The 22,973-nt window shown below is 44.1% G+C and overlaps 2 protein-coding genes across 5 annotated transcripts in view; one reads left to right on the top strand and one right to left on the bottom strand.

Annotated features, from left to right (window-relative positions):
• Polh (DNA polymerase eta) overlaps positions 1-11,951 on the bottom strand; it is a 35,660-nt gene extending 23,709 nt beyond the window's left edge. The window contains exons 1-4 of one of the 4 annotated variants that reach the window (XM_028766723.1): positions 11,943-11,951; positions 8,342-8,484; positions 6,873-7,007; positions 2,604-2,818 (exon numbers count right to left, since the gene is read on the bottom strand). In XM_028766723.1, the coding sequence (XP_028622556.1) occupies positions 2,604-2,818; positions 6,873-7,007; positions 8,342-8,478 (487 nt within the window). In that variant the 5' untranslated portion in view covers positions 8,479-8,484; positions 11,943-11,951. Of the gene's footprint in view, positions 1-2,603; positions 2,819-6,872; positions 7,008-8,341; positions 8,485-9,081; positions 9,258-10,071; positions 10,090-11,134; positions 11,437-11,942 lie in introns of those variants that run through there. The other 3 variants (XM_028766721.1, XM_028766724.1, XM_028766722.1) reach the window with 3 other exon arrangements.
• Xpo5 (exportin 5) overlaps positions 11,626-22,973 on the top strand; it is a 41,406-nt gene continuing 30,058 nt past the window's right edge. Inside the window, exons 1-8 of the mRNA XM_028766720.1 lie at positions 11,626-11,791; positions 13,363-13,484; positions 14,693-14,765; positions 17,184-17,321; positions 17,498-17,680; positions 21,260-21,286; positions 21,618-21,803; positions 22,417-22,493. Coding sequence (XP_028622553.1) covers positions 11,687-11,791; positions 13,363-13,484; positions 14,693-14,765; positions 17,184-17,321; positions 17,498-17,680; positions 21,260-21,286; positions 21,618-21,803; positions 22,417-22,493 — 911 coding nt within the window. The 5' untranslated portion in view covers positions 11,626-11,686. The remainder of the gene's footprint in view (positions 11,792-13,362; positions 13,485-14,692; positions 14,766-17,183; positions 17,322-17,497; positions 17,681-21,259; positions 21,287-21,617; positions 21,804-22,416; positions 22,494-22,973) is intronic.

Below are 22,973 nucleotides of genomic sequence, written 5' to 3'. Positions count from 1 at the left end.
ATTGTTTTAGGGAATGATTCCATATGAGTAGTTTAAAACTCAACCAAAAACATCTTTACAACTCAATTCAGGACTATTCATGACAGTGAACTTAATGATCATTCACAAATTCACAGTTGTGAAATAGAATAAAACATGATTATGGCCAGGTGGTGGTGGCGCACGCCTTTAATCCCAGCACTTGGGAGGCAGAGGCAGGCGGATTTCTGAGTTCGAGGCCAGCCTGGCCTACAGAGTGAGTTCCAGGACAGCCAGGGCTATACAGAGAAACCCTGTCTCGAAAAACCAAAAAAAAAAAAAAAAAAAAACAACCAAAAAACAAAACAAAAAACAAAACAAAACAAAAACCCATGATTACGTAGCAAAGGAAATGGATCCACAGGAAATACAAACATGCTGGTTAAAGATGCAGTAGTGAGATAGGTATAGGGCAAGTAAAGATCCTCAGAGTACTTGGGAGAAGTCAAAGTCCAAACACCATAGAGAAGATGTGTCGGATGAGCATGCAGAGTCGGATGAGCATGCAGAGTCGGATGAGCAGGAGAAGGAAACCCTTGCCACCCTTCAGTGACTGCTGCGTCTCTCCAGAGCTGTCGTGTCATCTGCCAGCCCCCTCCCACGACAAGTGAGCCACACTTTCTCCCCTCTCTGTCTTCCCCTTGGTAAACTAGTAATCCTATGGTCCGCCTGACTCTACTGAGTACATGCAAATCTCTCTCTGACCCTGAGCTCACTCCAGCACCCATCTTCACTGCCGCCTCCTGACAGAGTAACTCCTCTCATGCTTATCATTCTATAAGAATTCAAACTAAACATAACTAAAATCAAGCATATCTTCTTTCTCAAAGGTTCCCTCTCTCAATGCTCTGTTTTTAATAAAAGCTAGAATGTAACTAACATTAACTTTTCCCTTTCATTTTCCACTGTGTAGTCAGCCAACAGAGCCCATTTCAAAATGGTTTCCTGTATCACTTCAACCCCCCCCCCCCCCCCCGCTTCACCCACATTTTCTTACTTAAACTACCTTAACTCTTTTTCAATCATTATTTGTGGAGCTGGAGCATATGGCTTCCAACTGGGAGCACTGGCCACTCTACCGGAGGATCCTGGTTCAATTCCCAGCACCCATTTGGCAGCTCATACCTATCTGTAACTCCAGTCCCAGGGCTTCTGACATACATGAAGGCAATACGTCAATGAGTATAAAATAAAAATAAATTTTAAAAATACATAAAGTTTTAGAGGTCAGGGGAGGAGCATGCACCAATGCACATGCATGGAGGTCAAAGGACAGTGTGCAGGAGTCCGTTCTTCCCTCTCACACTGCAAGGATTGAACTCAGTAATCCTAAGGTCCGTCAGTAAGCCCATCAGGCACTACGTGCCTTTATTTGCTGTGGGGTTTGAATGAGAATGTCCCCCATAAGCTCATATATTTGAAAACATGGCCCCCATTTGGTGCAAGTTTTGGTGTTCACGGAGAATTAAGAGATGTGTCCTTGGGGGTACTATTTGAGGTTTCAAAGCCCATACCCATGACATTCCTTGTTAGGCCTCTCTTCCTTGTGGCTGTTGTCCAGCATGAAAGCTCTCAGCTACTGCTCCAGCACCATGCCTGCCTGCCTGTTGCCCTGTTCCTCATGATAGTCATGGACTCATCCACTGGAACTATCAGCCCAGTAATCTCTTCCTTCTGTAAGTTGCCTTGGTCATGGTACCTGCATAGCCATAGAAAGGACACCTGCAGAACATGATCACAGGCCCAGCCACCGCAGACTCTTCCCACTTGGTTTGAAGTGCAAAACAAAAGAAATGCCTCACACCCACGTGGCAGCACAAGCCTGTAGTCCTAGTCATTCCAGTGGCTGGGGGAGAAGGTTAGAGGATCTGAAGCCAGCATAGACAGCGCAGAAAGAAGGGTGAGGAAGCTTCGACTGGTATGGAAAGTAAACAAATTGATAAAAAGAAAAGAAAGACCCTTCTCTTTGAGGGGAAAATTGAAATTAGTCAACTCTCTATTCCTAAGGCCTCCATTTTAAAAGCTTATTCTGGTGCTAGAGAGATGGCTCAGCAGTTAAGAGCACTGTCTACTCTTCCGGAGGACCCAGGTTCAATTCCCAACACCTACATAGCAGCTCACAACTATCAATAACTATCAGTAAAGCCAATTGCACGGGATCCAATATCCTCTTCTGGCCTCCTCCCACACTGTACACCTGTGCTCCAAAGACATATATACAGACAAAACACATAAAAATAAGTAAAAAATGAAAAGCTCATTCTGCTTATTATTAAACAAATCAAGAAACTAAATGACAATAATATAAATTAACCTACAGACAAAAGAATTATTCAGTCTTCTACCTTCCATTGATAACATTAAACTGCCCCAACTACATATCTAAAGAGATATTAACTATCACAAACATTTTACAGTTTTTCATTATGCAAATATCCAGAAAAATAAGTTTTTATACATCTTCTCATGATATATACAGTTGGTAATTTAAGTTTCCTTTCAATTATTCTAAAAAGAATCAGCTTAACCATGAAAAGCAGGTTCCAAAGGCAGGAAGCAAAAGTAATGTGACGCTATACAAGTACCTTTCTGAACAGTCTCTTCTACTGTAGGGCCTCGGGGCAGCCCTTCAATGTAAGTGCTTGGCAACAAGTCTGCAGAGATAGGCTGACCGTGTAACTTTTGAAGTCTTTCTTGCACAGCACTGGTCAAATCTATATAAGCCTCATCGATGCTGGCACGTTCAATCACAGCAAAATGAGACATTATCTCCATCACTTCAACACTAGCTTCCCGGTACCTAAGTATAGGATCACACATACAGGCAATAAGTGAATACAAGCTTGTGGCTCTCAACCCCATGTTCTTCTTTCCATAACGAACAAGACTATCCATAAGCAAGTAACAATTAGCTTAATAAAGATATAATAATTACACAACTGAAGGTAACAGTGGATAGATAGAAAAGCAATAGAAACGAGGAAAAGAATGAGTCCTAGGAAAGCCTTTTCATGCAATGTTAGCATTATACTAAGTTTAAAAAAGCATCCAGACCCCAAACATATATACCTTTGTGACAAGGACCTCTCTAAAACAGGAAAGAAACACCTAGCGTTCTGAAACACTCTCTGCTCGCTTACCGCTTTCCCACTTATACACAACTGAACGGTTTTTTGCTTCAGTCTATCTTCAAACAACTATAACTTACAGAGAACATGGCACTCACATACCAGATCTTTCTAATGACAGCAACTCTCACTACAAATTGACTGACTGACTATGGACTTCAATGTCAGTCAATAGTGTTTAGGTAATATAAGCTAACCACTCTGAATACACTGTCATTCAAACCATAAAGACAACCTTAAAGATGGGCTACCTTCTTCAGGGGAATATGTCATCAGAGATCTATTTAAGACATGGGATAGTCTTTTGTTAACTTGACACAAGCTAGGGTCATCTGGGAAGAGAAAACGTCGAATAAGAAAATGCCTTCATCTGACTGGCTTGTGGGTAAGTCTGTGAGGCATCTTTAATCTACGTTTGCTATGGGAAGAAGGCACAGTTCACTGAGGGCAGTGTTACTCCTGGGCAGGCATCCTAGCTTGTACGTAAAAAAACAAAACAAAACATATACAGACTGAGTATATGTGAAAACACGCATGTATATATATGTAACAATAATGTAACATATATACTGTAACAATAATTAAAGAAAAGGAGGCCAATAATTAAAAAAATGAGAATTATCGATTATCTGACTTTTCTCTTACAATCTTTACCTGTATTAGGAAAAATACTCAAAGGAAAAAACAAACAAAAAAACTAGTGTACAATAAATAACTCTTATACCAGCCACAAAACAATACTCTATTGTAGAAGTTTATGTCTTTACAGCCTCTCAAGCAAGTTACTGTTTTGAAGGATGTTTGAAAAACCTAACAAATTACTTATTGCATACGGTTGGTGGTTTGAATGGGTGTGGCCTCCAGAGACTCCAGTGTCTGAATGCTTGACCCACAGGGAGCAGCACTATTAGGAGGTGTGGCCTTGTCAGAATGGGTGTGGCCTTAATGGAAGAAGTGTATCACTGTGTGTAGACAGGCTTTGAGGGCTCCTAGTGCTCAAGCTCCACCCAATGTCTCTTCCAGGCTGCCTTCAAATCAAAATGTAGAACTTTCCAGTCCTCCTCCAGCACCATGTCTGCCTGCTTGCCACCATGCTTCTCACCATGATGATAATGATTTGAACCTCTGAAACTGTAAGCAAGCCCCAGTTAAATGCTGTCCTTTATGAGTTGCCTTGGTCATGGTGTGTCTTCACAGCAATGGAAACCCAATCTAAGACATGTTTTTGTCAGTAGTATATTTATAACCTGGTATCTTTATTAAAATGATTTTAAATAGCCAGGTCCTCTAAACTCTCTAACCTAGAGACTCATTTGCAAACATCCTAAATCCACGACTGTTCATGATTTACTAGAGCTGCTTTGCACTTTGTTTTATTTTCTGAGGCAGAGTCTCATACACTCCACACGTATTCACTGTGTATCTAGGGATGACTTTAACTTTAGACCCTCCTCTGTCCATATCCCAAGTGCTTTACAGGGATATGCTACATACCCAACTACTTCTGTTTATGTTAGTGAGGTGTGCTTTTCCCCAAACTGTGAAGTCAACAATGTATCTTTCACAGAAACTATACAGCTAACATAGCATGCAATACGGCATGTGTATTAACTGACTTAATTCTGCTGTCTATGGTTGAGCTATTTTTTGTTGTTGTTATTCAAGACAGGATTTCTCCGTATAGCTTAGGCTGTCGTGGATTTAGCTCTGTAGACCAGGTTGGCCTCAAACTCACATCTGCCTGCCTCTGCTTCAATTACTGAGATTAAACCTGAGTACTTGAATTAAAGGCATGCACCACCTCCACCCCTAATCTTTTGTCAACTGTATCTTTAGCCTTCCAGTTCACCTGTCAGTTCATCAATGCCTGATATCTATACCATACCATACAACATAATGTACTGTGATAATGTATGCAGGACAAGTGGACCATGCCACCAGAGAAACTGGCATGGAACAGGTAAGGTTGAGCATGTTCAAAACCTGGAAATATCAAAAATTTGATATTAGAATCTCATCCTAAGACCAACAGGAGTAGGGCTAACCCTCTCCCTGTTTCCATGCCTGCCTCGAGCATGTGACCCAGAGCCCCCAACCACGTGGTCACAAGTAGTCAGTCATGTAGCACAGCACCTGTACACCTCTCCATGCTAATGTGGCATCTCAGTACCTTAGATGTCAGCCAATGACTTTTTCCACCCTGAGTACTCTCAGCCTCAAAATCATATAACCCTTGGTTCACCCCCAAAATAAAGGGTATGCCTTAAAACCTACCCTGGATAAAGAAGTATGAACAAGCTAAGATCATCTCAGAGAGCTGCTTCATTAAAGATCATCAGAAAAGGCCTTAGTCTAAAAGGGCATCTATGCAGCTGCTGGTAACTGAACCTGGGGTCCTCTGGAAGAGAAGAAGCTCTTTAACTTCTAAGCCATCTCTCTAGTCCTTGTGCAATTATATTTGAAATGGTTTTATTATGTTTGAGTGTGTATGTCTATACATATACATGTGTGTGGAAGTCAGAGGACAACTTCTGGGAATTGGTTCTCTCCTTCCACCACCTTTACCCACTATGCCACCTCACTGACCCAGTATAAAGTTTGAATGACAACTGTTCTATCTCCCTATCCACCCAGAGACCTGTATACTAATCCATCTATCATGTGTGTGTGCGCGAATCTGCTGTGTGTCAGAAGACAGTGCGCAAGAGTTGCTTCTTTCTACCATGTGGGTTCCAGGTAGGAACACCTGACGAGCCATGTCACCAACCCAGTAATAACAGATTTAAATTCAATTCTAGCACTTGGGAGGCAGAGGCAGTTGGAACTCTGAATTTGAGAGCAGCCTGGTCTATGGAGCGAGTTCCAGGATAGCCAGAGCTACACAGAGAAGTCCTGTCTTGGGAAAAAAACAAAAAACAAAAAATTATGTTTTTTAAAAAAAAAAATTATGTGAAGGGAAGGTGTATAATATGTGCAACTGACTGCAAGTGCCTTCAGAAGCCAGAGGCCTCCAATCCCTCTGTTGCTGGAGTTATAGGCAGTTGTGAACTGTCCAGTGTGGATGCTGGGAACCTCAAATCCTCTGCAAGAGCAGTATATGTTCTTAACCATTGGGCCATCTTTCATCTTCCCATAATAATTGATTTTTAAAAAAGATTTATTTATTTATTTTGTGCATATGAGTACACCACCATTGCTTTCTTCAGACACACCAGAGGAGGGCATGAGATCCCATTACAGATGGTCGTGAGCCACCATATGTTTGCTGGGAATTGAACTCGGGACCTCTGGAAGAGCAGCCAGTGCTCTTAACCACTGAGCCATCTCTCCAGCCCCAATAATTGATTTTTAAATAAGGAAGATGATAAATGGTTCCATAAAGGCAAGAACTATTAAAAGCAATATTGAAACTGTTACTACTGAAGTACACATAAAGTATTTAACACAGATGCACAGGATGCTGACAGAATGCTTTCATATTAGTATAAACGGCAGCTTATGGAGCAAGGAGCAGAGCAGGCTAGCAATATCGCTGTGACTTTGTTTTTAAGTGTTAAACCTGGGAGCTCATGGATGCTGGGCAATCACTACCACTGAGCCACACCCCACACCCAGGAGACGTCTTCTAACTCCTCTGTGTTCTTTTACAACGTCTTCTAACTCCTCTGTGTTCTTTTACAATGTCTTCATACTCCTCTATGTTCTTTTACAATGCTTTCTGCTTACTTGGTGAGGTTGGCTTTCCCACGGGACTCACGAACTTGCGCCAGGAGAAGATCTGGACATAACTTCTTTGCATCATCTGCCCACATGTTTCTGGTGACACCAAATGCACGAGCTTCGTAGCTCACTGCAATAATTCTAAAGTTAGAGGAGAGAAAAGGAAGCAAACCCAAAAATGTTACATAATGCTAATATTCAATCCCAGACATAGTAGTTCAGAAATCTCAAAAACAAGATCTAGAACAGAACTATCGGTGTCCGTGGATTAAAACACCAGTGGGGCCCAGGGTTGAGAGCACTGGTTGCTCTTTTTACCTGGTGTCCTACAACTCTCTCACTCCAGTCCCAGGGGGTCTGACACCCTCTTTTAGCCTCTGTGGGTACTGTGTACAGGTAGTACAGACATGTGCACAAAATACTCACACACATAAAGACACTTCAAACTATTAGGAGGGGCTGGAGAGATGGTTCAATTACTAAAGTACCTCCTGCACAGACAGACACATTTGAGTTTGGATTCCCCAGGACCCACAGAAAAAGCTGTGTACAATAGCATATGCCTTTAATCCTAGGTCTGACAAGGGAGCTTGCTGGCCTGACAGCCTCACTGAATCGGCAAGCTTCAGATTCAATGATAGACTCTCTCTCTCTCTCTTTTTTTTTTTTTGTTTGTTTGTTTTTTCGAGACAGGGTTTCTCTGTATAGCCCTGGCTGTCCAGGAACTCACTCTGTTGACCAGGCTGGCCTCGAACTCAGAAATCCGTCTCCCTCTGCCTCCCAAGTGCTGGGATTAAAGGCGTGCGCCGCCACCACCGCCCGGCCAATGATAGACTCTCAAAATATAAAGTAGAGAGCAACTGAGGAAGACCCCTCAATATTAACTTCTCATTTCCCCAAGCGCGAACGCGCACAGACACACACAGACACAGACACACACACACACACACACACACACACACACACACACAGACACACACACACTAGTTATTGTTGGGCAATGCTCGTGCCTGGGGGTTGCGGGGCGGTGGAGCCAGGGGATCGTGGCGCGCGTTTGTCAGGCGCTAAGGCACTTCCCGGCAGGACTCAACAGCGCAGACCGCCGGGAGACGCGCTGTTCAGTTGTGCTGGGCGGAGCCCATGTAGTCTCTCGAACCACGGTTACAAGGGAGAGAAAGGCTTACCCCCCCAGCACCGCCCAGCGGGTTCGAGTCCAGGATTTCGAGAGACACGTGGAGATTTAAGACATGGAGATTTATTGACATGGCGGTGGGTTTGGATGGTGGCAAGCTCTCCCAAAAAATGTCGGAAGGGGTTTTCTTATATTGGGGAGAGGAGGGGCTTGGGAGACCTGTTAGCCCGCCCTCTACCTGGGCCTTATGTGACTCTCTTGTCAGGTCTCTGGGTTCTGGGGGCGTGGCCGAACACCCAGGATTCCACAGCCCCACAAGTTATGACACGATCATGATACATACCCACCACCTTTCCATGATTTGTACTGTACAACTGCACACGGTTTATTCCTCAAATGCGGATTTTGCCGCTGTTCCACTTGTACAAAAAAACAATCCATATCCACAAGAGCAACCACTCGATCCTGTCCAGGAGCCATTTCATTCTGGAAGACATTTACAATCAGGAAAATACTTCATCTAAAATACAAAAACACTCCATTGTATTCTACCAGGTGTGGTACTATACATCTTTGATCTCAGCACTCAGGAGGCCGAGGCAGGCAGACCTTTCAGTTTTACATAGTAAGACCCTGTCTCAAAACAATAACTACCACATTTCTACATTTTAATTGATGAGCCACAACAATAGGAATGTGGAAACTAATAAGAATGAAGGTTATTTTCCTCTACTGTTGACATGAAAACAAGCTAGTATAATTTTATGAAGGTGATAAATACTTAAAGCTTTAAATATAGTTCTACTTGGCTCAAATTCTACTTGATCCTCCTGCCTCTACCTCCCAAGTGGTGAGATTACAAGCATGCATCATCACATCTGGCTACTCATTCTAAGAAAAAGACATCTCATAAAAGATACACATATAGCCAAAAGTTGCCTGTCTTAGTTGCTGCTCTGTTTTTGTGAAGGGACATCACGACCAAGGCGACAGAAAGCCTTTAATTGGGGGCCTGCTTACAGTTCTAGAGGGTTAGTCTATGATCATCACGGCAGGAAGACAGGCATAGTACAGGAGCAGTACCTGAGAGCTTTAAATCTTGATCCAAAGACAGAGAGAATAAACTGGGCCTGGGGGTAGGGTTCTAAGCTTTCATAGTGTCACAGCTTTTCCATCAAAGCCATTCTTCTAATTCTTCCCAAGCAGTTCCACTAAGGACCAAGCATTCAGACATACAAGCCTATGGGGGTTGTGGTCACTCAAAGTTTCATGATGCCTAACAACGGACTCAGCAAGTTGATTGACAGATCTCAAACATAAATTTAGGGAAAAGAGAAGAAAATGTTCTATATCAATCAATCTCAGATTGAAAATATTCAGGAAAAAAAAACTACATGCAATGAATGCATATGGACACTTCCCATCATTCTCTAAGAGTTACAGGGTATCTATTCGCACAGTCCTAGGTGTTATAATTTGAGGTATTTGGGGAGTGTTGCTTAATGTTAGCACTCTTTCCTAGCATTCTCAAGACCACAACTTTGAACCTTAGCAAGTGCCTCTGTGTGCATGCCTATGAATGTAATGACATAAGCAGGTCCTATACCAGAAGGCATCTTCAATCTTCTGTGAATTTGGAAAGATAATAAATATATATAATGTCACAGCATTCATGAAGAGTTGGGGGTGTTGGTGAGACAGGGTTGCATTGAGTAGCTTTAGCTTTCCCATAACTCACTCTGCTGACCAGGCTGGCTTCAACCTCATAGAGATACAAACTGCCTCCTGCGCACTGGGGCTAAAGGTGTGTGCCACCACAACTGTTCTCATGTAAATTTTAAATCTTGAAATAGGTTTTAGAGACATTTAGATATAGAGCATGGTGGCACACTTCTTAAGTCCTAGCTCTCAAGAGGCTAAGACAGAAAGGTTTGGAGTTCAAGGCCAGCCTGGGTTACATAGAAAGTGAGCAGAAAACACAGATACACATAAATGAAGAGGATAATCTAATACTATGTAAATTCTGTTTCTCTGCAGAGTCTCTCTAACTACGCAACTATCAATAGATCCTACCTGTGACGACTACTTTGTGATGTTCAATGACTTTCTATTTGTGGAATTTCTTTTTTTGTTTTGAAGAATGGTTCTGAATGTCATGTAGCCCAAATGTAGTCAAAACTTGCTCTGTAGCCATGGATGAACTTGAGCTCTTTGCTCCTCCCACCAAATGCTGAGATTACAGGCACATGCCACCACTGTCGGGGGTTTTTAAAGGTTCTCAAGACAATTCCAGAATGCAGTAGCTTTGCATACCAATGGCCTATCACAAATATACTTTTTACAGAAACACAGGAAATTCATGATTTAAATACAAGAAACAGGTTATACAGATGAATGAGCTAGCACCCAACTGTAACTTTAAACAGTTATTTTTCAAATGAACAGTGTCAACCAACTACTACTGCAAAGCTGCAATCTTACTGTAAAGAAAACAAATAATTAAGAAAATATTGACACAGGGTAAGTACCATATTCGACATAAATATTAGAGGTAAAACTAGAAGCGAAGCTGTGATTTATGGGCAACAATTTACTAAGTGGAAAAAACACCCCACAAAACGTAGGATATGCAGGATAGATAATGAAGCCTCTAAATTTATGTGTTCCTTTTGTACTTTTATGTATTGGCGAAAAATCAACACAATGCCAAAACGTAAAGGACTATGGAAATTTGGGTTTGGCTTTTCTCCCTTTTGGTTTTTTTTTTTTGTGAGGCAGGGTCTCACTTTGTAGCTCAGTCTGGCCTCCAACTGGAAGCAATCCCCCTGCCTCAGCCTCCCAGGTATAGTGGAATGCGTTTTCAAACATCTCAGTTCATCCTATTCTTTACAAAACACGTTTGGAGTCGGTCGTGTAGTAGTAACACGCACGAGAAAATATGTACGGGTGCAGAGGAAGGTTTAAAAGTTAACAAGAAAAATGCTTTCTACTGGAAAACTCTCCTTAGAGACAATCTCAAGGCCTTCTCTCCCAGTAAGTTTTCATTTCGGCCCAGTCAGTCCAAGTAAAGCCGACAAGCCAAGGCTGCAAAAGCAATCCGACGCGGCGATCCCGAACCCCGACTTTACGTTCTTACCCAGGCGACCGACACCTGTCAAAACTGCCAAGAGCGACGCTGAGGGCTCCGGGCTGAGTCCGCTGGAAGGAAAAAGCGTCTAGATGATGTCGTCGCCTCTCCAGGGGCAGATCAGCGGATTCCGAGAGAGACTTACTGCCCGTGATCACGGAGAACCGAGTAGGTATCCCTAGGATCCCGCGAGCAAACAGCCCTCACAGCCTGAAGGCTTGCGCCCCACAGCAAACCCAGAGGGAAATTCGGAGTTCAGCGCCGCGCGCGCTGAGAGAGACGGTTGACGCGCCTGCGCACCACAGAACTTCCGCCGCCAGCCCCGCCCAGCCAGGCGCGGCCGTCTCACTGAGCCGCCACTTCCGCGCGCGCATGCGCGGTGGCAGATCCGGCGCATGCGCAGCGCTGGGTTCTTCCCAGCTCCAACCTCTGATACTCACGCTCCTCCTCCCGTTTCCCCACCCCTAGCCCGCCGCGGCCCGGTATCAACGTGTGGTCCCGCCAGGGGAACCGTGCGTACCTCGTGCTCCCCGGACGCCGGTGGTGTTCCCGGCTCTAGCCATGGAGATGGAGCAAGTGAACGCGCTGTGCGAGGAGCTAGTGAAAGCGGTGACGGTCATGATGGACCCCAGCTCTACCCAGCGCTACCGGCTGGAAGCCCTCAAGGTAGCTGGGGTCCTGGCGGCCTGGGCCTGCCCCGAGACCCCTATCCCAGGCTTCCCTCACGGCCTCTCCAAACTCAGTTCGTCTCCCGCCTCTGCGGCCTTTGAACCTCCCACTCCCCGTGGGGAGGGTGGCTTCTGGTCGCGGCCCTCACCTCCTCCCACTTGAGTCTTCCCTTGCTTGCGCGCTTGCTTTTGCATCGCACGCAAGGGTCCTTAACTGTTGCACATTCCTTAGCCATCGCTCGCCCGCTCCTCACTTCTTTAAACTCTAGACCGCATCGCGGTCTCCACCACCGCAGGCTGCGCCGGCTCCGACGCCGGGGCAGACCCCACATTCTCCGGTGTTCCGGGAGCGCACGTGCAAATTCCTGCCCCAATGGCACCCTCCTCCTTCCCTGCTGATCACTCCAGACTTGTGCCGATTCTAGATTCCCGAGTGTCCATTTTCTTACATCCTTACATACCTCTATCTCTTTTCGAGTCTTGGGCCTCTCTTGGGCTGATGTGTAACACTCCTTCCATGTTTATAGCTGTGAGATATTTTTCGGCTATTTTTGCGCGAAGAAGAGCTTTACCGATGGCTTTGCATTTGCACAGGGGCACTTTGGTTTCCTGGAAGTAGTTTTCTTGTGTCCCGGGTGCTCTCTGCCCTAGAGTCTAGCTTAGGTTTTGCTATTTGGGAACGTTAATACCTGCAACAGAGCTGCTTCTCCATTAGACCGAGCGCAAACATATAAATGTATGTGGTGGTGGAGGATTTAGAATTAAACAACTCTGTTCTCTTGGTTTTTTATTGTGTAGAATTTTACATAGGCCTGTGATCTAAACTCAGGTGATACACAGATTTGCTTGTTCAGTGTCTCTTCCAGGCACCCGTAGTTTTAAAAGCTGATTGTAGGTACTGACATTCCACTTGTGTGGGTATATCTCTAACATTTTTTTACTCTTTTAGAACCAGTTTATTTTTAGTATTAACGTGACTAATATCAAAATGGAGAGCGTCAGTATTACTAATCTATGTTTTCACATGTTAAAAATACAGCTAAAAGGTCAGTAGATAATCCCTGCTACTGGGGAGACTAAGGCAGGGGATTCAAACGTTAAACACTGTAACTGAGCAACTTAGTAAGACCCTCTCTCAAAAAAAGTAAACAGAACAGCTTTGGGAGATGGCATAGAGGGTGAAGTGCTTGTAATTATGGCTGTGTACCATAATCCAGCTGTAGTGGAGGAAGAGACGTAACAAATCCCTGAGTTTGCTCACCAGCCAGTCTAGGCAAATCCTGAATTCCAGGTTCTCAAAACAACAGAGAGAGAAAGACTTTCAACTGCAATTTCCAGCTTCCATTTGAATGTGTAGCCATATCATCCATGAACATATTCATGAAAACACTGCACACGTACACCAAAGAGAGAAAGCTGAGAATATAGTCTGGCGGTACCCTGCTTGCCTTGCACATGAAAGGTTCAGTTCCCAGTAGCACACAATCAGCTACAATTGGACTTTCTTAGGATTTTTAGTCTCTCTTCTCTCATGCCTCCCTATGGAAATATTAACGTCTCTTCTTTCAGTTTTGTGAAGAGTTTAAAGAAAAGTGCCCTATCTGTGTCCCATGTGGCTTGAAGTTGGCTGAAAAATCACAAGTTGCCATCATCAGACATTTTGGCCTTCAGATCCTGGAACACGTCGTCAAGTAAGGAACTCTTAGCACTATCACTGGAGCCTGTTGAAGAGAACAGCTTTTTAACCCTTTCCTGACCCCAGTGACTAGAAATGAACAGAATGGTCACTAACATGTGGGCAGAACTCAGGATGTTTATTCTTTCTTCAGTTAAGTCATCTGTAAAATGTGTTACACATATTAAGTATTCAACAAGCCAGGCATGGTGAATCCCATTTATAATGCTTAGCTTGGAGGGACTGAAGCTGGAAGACTGCCACAAGTTCAGGCCCTCCTAGGCTACATAGTTCTAAGTTCTTCTACATAGTTCAGAGTGAAACTTTGTCTCAAGAAACCAAAGTTTAAAGTGAAACAGAAAACCTTTTGTTAGTTTTTGGAAAGCCACTGTGTTATTGTAGATGAGTAGATGGAGATCTGTGACATGCAGATCTGTGACATCAATCCCATATCTAGTTTAATGTGGACTGTCTTGTCCTCTCTCTGAAGAGTATAAAAGCAAAAGTAGAAGTTTTAAATAGACTATTTATGTGTGTGTATAAGTGCTTTACCTGCCTATATATATGTGCACCATGTATGTACCTGGTGCCTACAGAGGCCAGAAGAAGGTGTTCCATCCCTTGGGACTGGAGTTACAGCGGTGATTAACTGCCAAACTCCGGTCCTCTGCAAGAGCAGCAAGGGCTCTTGAGCACTGAGCCATCTTTCTGGAGCCAAGAATCTTTTAAAGATTTTATTATCTTCTCATTAATGTGTGCTTGTGTGATATGTGCTTGTGAATGCAGATACAGAGGTACATGATCCTCCTGGAGATTATGGGTGTTTCTGTGCTGCCCAACATGGGTGCTGGGAACCAAACTCAGGTCTTCCTAACCACTGAGACATCTCTCCATCCTCAGAAATATAATTTCCTTTTTTTTTTTTTAAAGGTTTTTTGTTTTTGGTTTCTTTGGTTTGGTTTAGTTTGTTTTTTTGAGACAGAGTCTCAATGTAGCCTTGGCTGTTCTGGAATTTACCATGTAGCCCAGCTGGCCTTAAACTCAGAGAGCTCCCTGTCTCTGCCTCCGGAGTGCTGAGATAAAGGTGAGTGCCACCACACCTGGCCAAAAGTAGAATTTCTTAATGAAACACGTAACATAATGTAAAACAGGAAACACAGATATTGTCTTGTGAAGAAAAGCCTTCTGACGTGGTTTTGTTGGTTTTCTGTTTTTGGTGGTTAGGTTTCGATGGAACAGCATGTCTCGGTTGGAGAAGGTCTATCTGAAGAACAGTGTCATGGAGCTGATTGCGAATGTGAGCAGAGGCTTGTGGGAGACTTGTATTCCTGACAACTGTGTAGAGATCATGCCTTCCACATAGGTCAGACTAGGGAACATAAAGGAGAGGCCAGAGGAGGTTAAAGGCGCTCAGCAAATGAAGGAAGAAGACTCTTGGATGTAGCAGATGTGCTGTCATAGACCGTTTATCCCAGCACCTGGGAGGCAGAGGTGGGCAGATCCTGATGGGTTTGAGGCCAGCCTGGTGTACACAAGTGAGTGCCAGGACAATGAAGGCTACATAGACCCTACCTAAAAACAACTAAGATTCTTAGAAGATGGAGGTTAGATGAGTGTAACACCATTCACTATGTATCATCTTTTTCCCTTTTATCTAAGCTGAACTGCTGTGATCCACGTGGTGAAATATGGAACAGATTTGTTTCAACCTTTAATAAGACTGCAAACGTGCTATAAATTTATGACAATTTTATTTCTTTAACTTAGACAGTCTCGTGTTGTGGTAATAATTAATATAAATCGGGAGTTTCCACCCCACCTTTGATCATTTACTTCCCAGGTAAAAGACACAAAACCTTTATATTTATGGTAAACCTTTCCTGTGCTAGAGCCGGGCAGATGTCTGCCCTCTAAGCTATTAGTATCTACTTCCCGTCAATAACCCTGAGGTAAAACTTGCCATGTTCTATCCGGGCAGCTCTTGCTCCGATCGGCCAGCCCTCGTGGTCGTGTTTTCATGACTCACCTGCCCCACTGCATCCTCTCCTCTCTACCTTCCCTCTTCCTTCATGGTCTCTGCCTCAGACCCCAAGTCCAGGAACCAAAACTGCCTACCTCTCCTGCCCAGCTATAGGCTGTAGGCATCGTTATTCAACCAGTGGTTTTAAATTAAGGAGCGAGCTTAGAGAGCATCTTGGTGTACAGAGGACTTCCTCCTTCCGGGGGTTAACCAGACAGGGGTGGGAGGCAGTCTTTAGCATTACAATACATAGCAACTGACCAGACCTTGTCCGGCCACTGTGTAGTCTGGATGGTCGCAAACATCCATCCTTCAGGGATTCAAGGTATGCTCCACCATGCCAGGCCAGTCTTTCCTTTTTTTGAAACAGGGCTTCATTCTGAGCCCCATCTGTCCTCCACTAGAAAGCAGATCTCCTGCCTCAGCCTCTTGAATGCTGGGATTGCAGACATCAGCCAACAAGCCTGTCTCCTCTTTTTTCCATAACAAAGGAAGGAGATTCCTGAATATTTAGTGGGGCTGCTTTTTGAGATAAGGTCAAATGAAGCACAAAGTAGTCTTGCTCTATAGGTGACAATACACTTGAGTTTCTGACACTGCTGGGTGCGGGGATTCCAGGCAAGCACTAACAATCTGGCCTTGTGCTACTTTTAATGGGAAAGAGATGCTTTGCCAACTTATGGATTAGTTTAGCTAATTAAGACTTGAAACTTACTAATCAAAGAAGATTAATGTTTAAATTCTTGGAAGACAGTGACAGCGTATCTTCTCTTACTATTAGAGCTCCTGGGACTGTAGTTCTCCTTGGTGTCCTCCCAGTGTATCAGGGTTCCAGTGTATTCCTTTTCTCTGTATTCCACCTGGCCTTCAGAACTATGGGGTGATAGGAAAGTCTCTTCAGTTTGTGAATAAGAGCTGCGGTGGTTTCTTGGCTCTGTGACAGCCATTTATTAGCTGTGGGAACAGTGACTGGTGAGAATGCAGGCCAGGTGACACAGACATGGAGAACTGGTTTAGGTTCAAAGGAGACCTGATGATCAGTGTTGTGCTTCTGTTTATGGAGAGGGTTGGGTGTGCTGTGTGCTTGCCATCAGTGTATTGTGAGATCAGAGGACACTTGAGGGAATCAGTTCTCTCCTTAACCATTGGTGTCCTGGGGATGGAGCTGAGGTCATCAGCCTTGGCCCCCAGTGCCTTTACTCACCGAGCCATCTCCTGCACCCCCACGACCCCCTGCATTTGAGGCAGGGTTTCATGTAGCTCAGGCTGGCCTCAAACTTGCTTTGACTGACACTTACTCATTTTGTCATTCTGTGTACACACTCAAGCACAGACATAGTACAGTCGCAGAAGGTTAGAGCCACCTTTCAGAAGCCTGTCTCTCCTACCGTGGGTTCCAGGAGTTGAGCTTAGGTCACCAGGCTTACAGAGCAAGCACTTTGAACCTGTTGAGCCATCTCACTGGCTCAGGGGAGGACTTGATCTCTGATGCACCTCTCTCCACTTCCTCTGTGTGGGATTACAGGTGTGCCCTACCACACTCAGTTTATGTCCTGTTGGGGGGCTCAGACCCTGGGCCCCAGCAAATATTGTACCAACTGGCTATATTCCAAGTTGAAGCGCTCTGTCTTTATACTGCAGTTTTCATGCCTAGAGATGCAGTCCTACAGTCTTCATAATCTCGTTCCTTTTCAGGGAACCCTGAGTATTTTGGAGGAGGAGAATCACATTAAGGATGTTCTGTCTAGGATTGTGGTAGAGATGATCAAGCGAGAGTGGCCGCAGCACTGGCCTGACATGCTCATGGAGCTGGACACTCTCTCCAGGCAAGGGGTAGGTATGGAGCACATCTGTGCTGGCTGCGTGCGCCTGTGTTAGAGCGGACTGAAGGCTTTGCTCTGTGGTTGTGTCTGTAGTCTTGTAGCCATAGCAGGTCATCTGTTGGCATATGTGGATAATCAAATGCAAGCCAGTGCTTTTGCTTACCTCTCCTCTTTCTGTCGGCCTAGGAGACGCAGAGGGAATTAGTGATGTTTATCCTTCTGCGACTGGCCGAGGATGTCGTGACCTTCCAGACACTCCCCACTCAAAGAAGAAGGGACATTCAGCAAACATTGACGCAGAACATGGAAAGAATCTTGAATTTTCTACTCAATACACTTCAGGAAAATGTAAACAAGTACCAGCAAATGGTATGAATTCCTGCCCTATAACATCCTATCTTCCCTGTCCCCACAGCTGCTTATCTGCTAAGCAAGCACTGCAGTGACTCTAAACCTTCCGCACACTGAGTGAACGTCTCTAAGTTGACCCTACTCAGTATCCAAGTAGGCATGGACTTGTGATCATTCCTGCTGCAGCCTCCTAAGTAGCTGGGATTACAGACCACTGGGTACAGCAAATGTCCTGTCTTTGATCTGAGTGTGTTTTGTTGGGGAGGGGTGGGGGTTTTTGTTTGTTTATTGTTTTGTTTTTATGAAAATGCCTTCCACGAGGAGTCAGAGTGCCTGGTTCAGCAGAAGAAACAGCCATCTTAAGAACAAGATTTATAGGAAGTGATAGGAGAGAAACTAGACCTCTTTTCTCAGATACTCAGCTCAGTGAGTTTCCATGCAGATTCCTCCCAAAATAAGAACATTCTTTTAGAGCAGCATAAAATCCAGGTGTGGTGAGATACCCCCTTATTCCCAGCACAGGGATCCAGAGGCAGGCCCATCTCCCAAGTTCCAGGCCAGCCTGGTAATCTAGTGAGTTTCAAGTTAATTAGGGGTACACAGTGAGACTTTGTCTTCAAAAACTAACAGAAACATAAAACTGCAAGTTAATACATGTTATTAGCACTCTAACTGGAAGTGGCTCAGTAGCTAAGAGCACTCTCTGCTCTTACCAAACACCTGAGTTTGATTCCTAGCACCCACATGGCATCTCACAGCCATCTGTAAATCTAGTCCCAGAGGCTCTGGCTCTGATACCCTCTTCTGGCCTTCTCAAGAACCCACACGCTTGGTACACAAATATACATGCTGGCAAAATCCCCGTACACATTAATTAAATAACAACAAGAAGAAGAAGAACCTTGTAGATTTTTGATAGGTCGGGGTAATGTCCTGATAAATCTCGGTGTTCTTTTGGTCCTGTTCCTTTTGCAATGGGCCGGTTACAGTGTGTATTAATCATCACCACACGGTGCATGGTGTTCTGTTCTTAGAGGGATTGTCCTTCTGCAGAAAGGTTCTTCAACAGGTGCTTCCTTTCCCACCATATTTTAGAAGCCATTTTTCAGAAGAAGGCATTTGGAAGTTAATCCTGCAGCTTGAGGTGGCTCAGTAGAGTGCTGAGGACCTGTGTGTGCTTCCCAGCACCCACATGGAACTTCCTAACTGTAACTCCATTTCCAGGGACCTGATCTCTTTTGGCCTCCACTGGCATTACACAGATGGCATGTATTCTCAGACACACCTTCACATGAATGAAAATATAACTATCTTAGGAAAAATTCAGTGTGGTGTAGTGGTGCACGCCTTTAATCTCAGTGCTCGGGAGGCAGAAGCAGGTGATCTCTGAGTTTGAGGCCAGCCTGGTCTATGAAGCAAGTTCCAGACAGCCAGGGCTGTAGAACAGAGAAGCCCTGTCAGAAAAAAAAAATAAAAATAAAAAAAATTTAAAAATAATAAAGGATAGGGGTTGGGGGGAGAAAGTTCATCCTGAAGGGCGTTGCTAATTACCCTGTAATCAGGACACACCCCACAAAGAATCTTCCAGAACCGTATAAACGTAGGAAGTAAGATGCTTGCTTGCTTTCCCTCTGTTTTAAAAGGTCTGGATGCTGACGATGCCAGAAGGTCCCTAAACAACTAGTTATTAGCTAAATATGCTGTGTATGTACTTGCTATATACATGTATATATTGTTCAATCCCCAGAGCAACCTAAAATCAGAATGTTTGGTCTCTAAAGCTTCAGAGAGTAGAAAAACCTACCTCCAATAAATAGTTTAAATAGAATTCATGCTAATCTTTTTTAGAATGCCTTTCCAATATCTTTTTCCAAAGAAAACAGTAAAAATGGAGACAGAGAGATGGCTCATTGGTTAAGAACATTTACTGCTTTTTCAGAGGACCTATGTTTAAAGTTCCAGTACCTACACGGTGGCTTACAACCACCATAACTTCAGTCCCAAGGGCTCTGTTGCCACCTTCTGCCCTCTGAAGGGACTAGACATGCGTGTGGTATTTAGATACACATATGCAGGCAAAATACCTATATGTTTAAAATTACTATTAAAAAAAATGGAAAGAAGGTATTTGTTTGCATTACAAGCCTGTGTGTGCTCATTGTAATGCATTCCTGTAAGGAGGCTGAGGCAGAAGAGTTCAAGGCCAGCCTGGGAATGAGACCATCTCAAGATACACTTCGATGTAGCTCAGTTGGTAGAGTGCTTGCCTAAAACGCAAGAAGCCTGAGTTTTCTCCAAGTATCAAATCAGGCAGGTATGGCAGCACATGGCCCAGGTTCCAGCTACTAGGGAGGCCTAAAGCAGAAGAGTCAAGTTTAACTCCTTAGAACACAAAAAAGGGAAACCAGCCAACCATAGGATTTTTCTAATATGTAACTTACTTTTATTTTATGTTTCATTGGTGTCTGTGTAAGGCTGTCAGAAGCCTTGGATCTGGATTTACAGATAATTATGAGCTGCCATGTGGTTGTTGGCCATTGAACTAGGACCTCAGGAAGAACAGTAGTACTCTTAACTAGTGAGCTGTCTCTCCGTCCCCGATAATGAGTCTTTTTAATGCTCATCCATTATGTTTTCAGAAACTTTCATGATGTAGGGCTCTTGTGCCATGGCACACACGTGGAGGTCACAGGACAACTGTGGGAATTAGTTCTCTCTTTTCTGAGATCCACCCAAACACTTAACTGTAATTCCCAAAGCAAGACAGGAAACCAGCTGGGGAAACTCCAAACTCTGCAGCTCCATGGCTGATGTCAAAGCAGTTTTCAGATCTCCAACTCCTTTTCATCTTTGTCATCTTTCTCCTGGGGGGTTTCCATTCCCTGTTAGCAGTTTTCCGCAGCAGATAGCCCATGGCTTTGGTATCTCAAACATCTTGGGGTCTCCAAGGCAACTTCAATATTACAGCTTCTTGTTTCAATGTCAGAAATCCACACGTGATCTTCTGGGTCCCTCCAAAGGGCTGGCATCACTTTTCCAGCTCTGCCCTCTGAAGCACCCTAAGCTTGGGTTGATCCATTCTGCTGCTTACAGTCTCTCTTCATGGTGCCAAATCTCCAGTCCTTTGCACGACCCCATACAGACCTGGGCCATCAACTACAACTGAGGCTGCACCTTCACCAGTGACCTTCTGTGGCCTCACTGTGTCACCTAGCTGGCCTAGAACTTGATACATAGGATAAAAGTCAGCTTATTTGTACATATTTATGTACAGTAGCCATTATTTTGTTGTTAGGGCATTTACTAATTTGGAATACATGGTTGACTGTAATTGTACATAGATGCCAACAAATTTTATTCATGAGTTTTGGTTCTTTAACCTGGTCCTCAGTCAGTCTCTTGTTTGCCAATGTTAGCAAACAGTGTTGCTCACACTTGTGGTCTCAGCCCTGGGGTTTGTAGTGAGTTCCAGGCACAGAGGAGCTATAGAGAAAAGATCTTGTCTGAAAACAAACCAGGTCATTTATTAGAGGGTAGGAAGTTACTGCCTGGTCTTTTACTCAGTAAAACCTTAGGTTCTTTATTCTTTTCTTTCAGAAGACAGATGCTTCTAAGGAGGCAGAGGTAAGTGCACTGTGTCAAACTGAAGGGAACCTCATGGCCTCTGTCTTGGGTGGGTTTTATCTGTTCCCTTATTTACAGGAAAGGAGGGAAATGATAGATAGAACTTCTTACAAGAAGATGAGCGGCCATGTTTGCCAGTATGTTCTTACTCATCGGGGCTGAGTGTGCTAAGAGATGGTTGCATCTTAGGAAAAAAATTTGAGCTCCCTATCAGTAATTATTAAAGAAAAATAATTTTTCTGACAAATCGCCTTTATTTTAGAACTTGAAAAAAACAGTTTAATTGAAGCCTTAGTTGTCAATACCTGGTAATCACAGTGATTTCACACAGGCTCAAGCCAACTGCCGAGTAAGCATCGCAGCTCTGAATACTCTAGCAGGCTACATTGACTGGGTGTCTTTGAATCACATCACTGCTGAGAACTGTAAACTCGTGGAGACTCTGTGCCTGCTTCTCAATGAGCAGGAGCTGCAGTTGGGAGCCGCCGAGTGTCTGCTCATTGCAGTCAGCAGAAAAGTGAGTAAGCACTTCGCATTGGTGTCTAGAAGTACCTGTGGAGGAAAAAGGATGAGAGCCCATCATGGCAGCAGGTGTGCTGACAGGGACAGGAAGCTGAGAGAAGTAGAAGCTAGCAGAGGCTGTATATTTTGGAAAGTCCCCCACCCCCATTCTTGATACTTTGTACATCAAATCTGCACCTCCTAAAGACTCCACACCTTCCCCAAGCAGCGCCACCAAGTGGGGATCAGACGTTCAGGTGCCTGAGGGGATGCAGCACCTTCTCATTCAAACCACTGTGTATTAAACCCGTCTGTCCTTCGGATTTCTGGTTCAGCTGTGTGTTTCATTGCATCTAAAATTTGTGATTTTATCCTTGAGCACAGCTTACTGCTTCCAACCGTTTTAGACAAAAGTTTGCAACATTGAAACGTTGGCATAATATATGGAAATGTATCAGGCGTAACACACTGGCACTTGAAATAGCCATGATTCTTGCCATTTTGTGCTTAAAGTTGTATTAAAGTGTAAAGCTCACTTTATGTCAGTTAAAGGTATAGAAGATACCAGCACTATGAGGGGTTTTGTTTTGCTTTTTTGGATGACCATATTTTCCTAACACTGGGTCCAGGGCAAGTTGGAGGACCGGAAGCGCCTGATGCTCTTGTTTGGAGATGTGGCCATGCACTGCATCCTCTCTGCTGCACAGTGAGTCTGCTCTCAGAGTGCCGGGGGCTTTGGATGGGATTTGGGTTTTTGCTTTGATTTTTGTTTTTGTTTGTTTGTTTGTTTTTCGAGACAGGGTTTCTCTGTGTAGCCTTGGTTGTCCTGGAACTCACTCTGTAGACCAGGTTGGCCTCGAACTCAAATCCACCTGCCTCTGCCTCCCAAGTGCTGGGATTAAAGGCGTGCGCCACCACCGCCCAGCTTATCCCCTAGCTGTTAATTTAGGTGGGTGTTATTGTTTATTTTGGTGCAAAGGATTGAATGACAAGCTTCATACATGCTGAGAAAACACTACCACTCATCAGCTCACCTAGTCCTGCAGTATGCTTTTATTTTTTTAGTAATTTACTTTTTATTGAGAATATATTTTTTTTAAAGATTTATTTTATGTATATGAGTACACTGTCACTATCTTCAGACACACCAGAAGAGGGCATCAGATCCTGTTGTAAATGGTCATGA

Source organism: Grammomys surdaster, unplaced genomic scaffold (assembly GCF_004785775.1).
Source record: "Grammomys surdaster isolate TR1022 unplaced genomic scaffold, NIH_TR_1.0 169, whole genome shotgun sequence".
Lineage (NCBI taxonomy): Eukaryota > Metazoa > Chordata > Mammalia > Rodentia > Muridae > Grammomys > Grammomys surdaster.
This window is presented reverse-complemented; position numbering and strand designations above follow the sequence as displayed.